A 2,627-nucleotide genomic window follows, 5' to 3' on the forward strand; every position below is an offset into this window, starting at 1 on the left:
TTCAGGCATGACACAAAAGGTGCTTGTGGATGAATGTTGATATCCTCTTGGCAGGGCATGTCAGCCTTAAGTAGTAGCTAGGTCTATAGAGATGGAGAGGAAGCTGGCAAATTTACAAAATAGTTTAGGTGAGGATTAAATGAATTTGGTGTTTAGGAGCTTTTAGACAGCTTAGCTGCATCTTCAGATACTTAAATACCTTTAGAACTCAACCTTTTGAAACCCCTGGTTCATGTGACTGAGTGTAGTGTGTATTTGCTGATGCAAGCTGTCGCTGACTTGCTTACTTTGGGGAATACTAGCCATGTTTTTAAAAAGCATAAATATAACATTGAAACAAGACAAAATGTTTTAATAACAAGCTGTCAGGGAAGTGCTAATGAAAACAATTATTAATGCTTTGCATGATTAATGGGGGGAAATGTATAGTGTCTGTTTTTCCACAGTCTTACGGTAATAACTGCAGAATTTGACTGGTGTTCCTTTCTTTCTTACAAGGGGAGAGTTACGTCTGCTCATCTGACAACTTCTTCAAGAAGGTAGAATACACCAAGAACGTCAATCCCAACTGGTCTGTCAATGTGAAGACATCTGCCAACCAGAAAGCACCTCAGTCTCTGGCCAGCAGCAACAGTGCCCAGGCAAAGGAGAACAAAGATTTTGTGCGTCCCAAGCTGGTAACCATCATCCGCAGTGGGGTGAAGCCCCGTAAGGCCGTCCGTGTCCTCTTGAACAAGAAGACTGCCCATTCGTTTGAGCAAGTTCTCACCGATATCACTGAAGCTATAAAACTGGAGACAGGAGTGGTCAAAAAGCTGTACACCTTGGATGGGAAACAGGTAGGAGGTTTTACAGATGTTATGCCTTTGTTCTTTCCTCTTATCTTGAGGCTTTGCTGACTCAGGACAATTTTTGAAGCCTAAAATTAACCTGAGATGATCACTGCCATCTGTTCTCTTAGAAGTCAGGCTTCTCATACCAGTGGTTAAGTTACTAAATTTTCACTGATATTAATATCAAGTAAAGAATGTAGCCAACCGTCTGAGTGAAACAGATGCTCCATCCCCCACGCCAGCGTGCGTTGCGTGTCTTCCGGAATAGCTAAATAAATAACGTGGGGAGTTCGGCTCATGGCCACCAGTTGATTTGGCTCTGAAGTAATTGCAAGAACTCTTGGGCTTTGGATTCACAAAGTGAAAATGTGTTGCTTGTCTTTCCTTGCCCTCAGATGAAGGCTTGCGAAGATAAACTAATTGATCCAAGCATGCTGTTTGGGCCTGCTCAGTCATTAGCAGGAAAAGCATGGAACTGTGGGCATTTTCTTGACTGAATGCATGAGACTGAATGCAGAAAGGGATTGGGATCTAAAATATTTAGTGGGTCATCATAATATGCTTCATGTCTACATTTTCCTGGAACCGAAGGGAACATCTGTCTCTTGTTAGCAGCTACATGGCAATAAGCCATTTCATATTGCCGTATCTGTGAAAGCCCTTAAAGGAATGTGGAGGATAACTTTGGGGACTGGGGAGAGCTAGATGCTTCACAGACAGCTCTGAGCTTGATTTATCAGACCAATGTCTTCTGTACTGAGGGATGATCTTTTTTTTTTCACTATTTTTCTTGCTCCAGTTTCTGGAGTGAGGCAGCACAGCTCTTGGTGGCGGGGCTGGACTCTGGCTGTTCTAGGAATTGATCCTATTGCTTTAAATTAATTCTCCTTCCTATCTCTGGAGAAAAATACTCAAATACTGGCTCTTGAAATACCATGCCAGTCCTAGGCAATGCATCCAACTAACACGCAGATGTTACCTATGAATACATTCATCCTTCTGACACCAAATACAGGCTCATAAGTGTCCTGCACAGTCCAGATGCAGAGTCTGGGAGCTGCAGGTAGCATGTCACTCTAACCTATCTGATATTCTTGCTTCATTCCAACCTCTGTACCCTGCACAGTAGCTAGTGGCTGCTTCTAGCTTCAGATATACAAAAATCCTATCTGTCTACCCAAGCTTTTCTTACCATTTGTCTCAGCCCAGCACTTTGTCTTCATAAGATGCAGTTTATATGTGAGCGGGTGACTTTCCAGCTAAACTGTCCATAGATTTAGTAGCATGCTGTAAATAAGGAGAGGTACAGGTAGTCATGTACTGGAAACCTTGGAAGTGGCTGGGGAAAGAGGAAGGAGAGAGGGCAATGTGTTTTTCTCACTGAGGAAACCGTACATGGACACGGGACCAGGAGTTTTGAATCATGGCAGCTTTACAAAGGGTTTAATAGATGGATCTGGCCTGAAAGCAGTTGCCTATGCATGCTGACACAGAGTCCTGTTTTTCTTGCTGTTGTGAATGAGGATCTTACTGTAGACCTGTAAATTGCCTCAGTTCTTTGAGAACAGCCAGCATTTTGGAGGTGAGATGTTGCTTTGGACAGTATGCAGAAACAGGGATGCCCCGTGAGCTTCCATCAAACTGTTTTCATTTTGACCTCTTAGCTAGTTACAGGAACAAGTGGGGCTTCCCCCTCCAGCTCTGACTGGAGAGCAAGAGCGAACCAACCCACCAGCTGAACTGAGCTTGTGGCTGGGGACTGGCACAGCCTGTGGGATTGCCTTAGTTCTCAAG

At 43.8% G+C, this 2,627-nt stretch overlaps 1 protein-coding gene across 1 annotated transcript in view; it reads left to right on the forward strand.

Moving 5' to 3' along the window:
* Positions 1–498: 498 nt before the first annotated feature.
* The window catches only part of DCX (doublecortin), a gene marked incomplete at its 5' end in the record, with an annotated part of 53,763 nt that continues 51,634 nt past the window's right edge, over positions 499–2,627 (forward strand). Inside the window, one exon of the mRNA XM_010132748.1 lies at positions 499–839. Coding sequence (XP_010131050.1) covers positions 499–839 — 341 coding nt within the window. The remainder of the gene's footprint in view (positions 840–2,627) is intronic.

The sequence above is a fragment of the Buceros rhinoceros genome, unplaced genomic scaffold (genome assembly GCF_000710305.1).
Source record: "Buceros rhinoceros silvestris isolate BGI_N320 unplaced genomic scaffold, ASM71030v1 scaffold34153, whole genome shotgun sequence".
Taxonomy (NCBI): Eukaryota; Metazoa; Chordata; class Aves; order Bucerotiformes; family Bucerotidae; genus Buceros; species Buceros rhinoceros.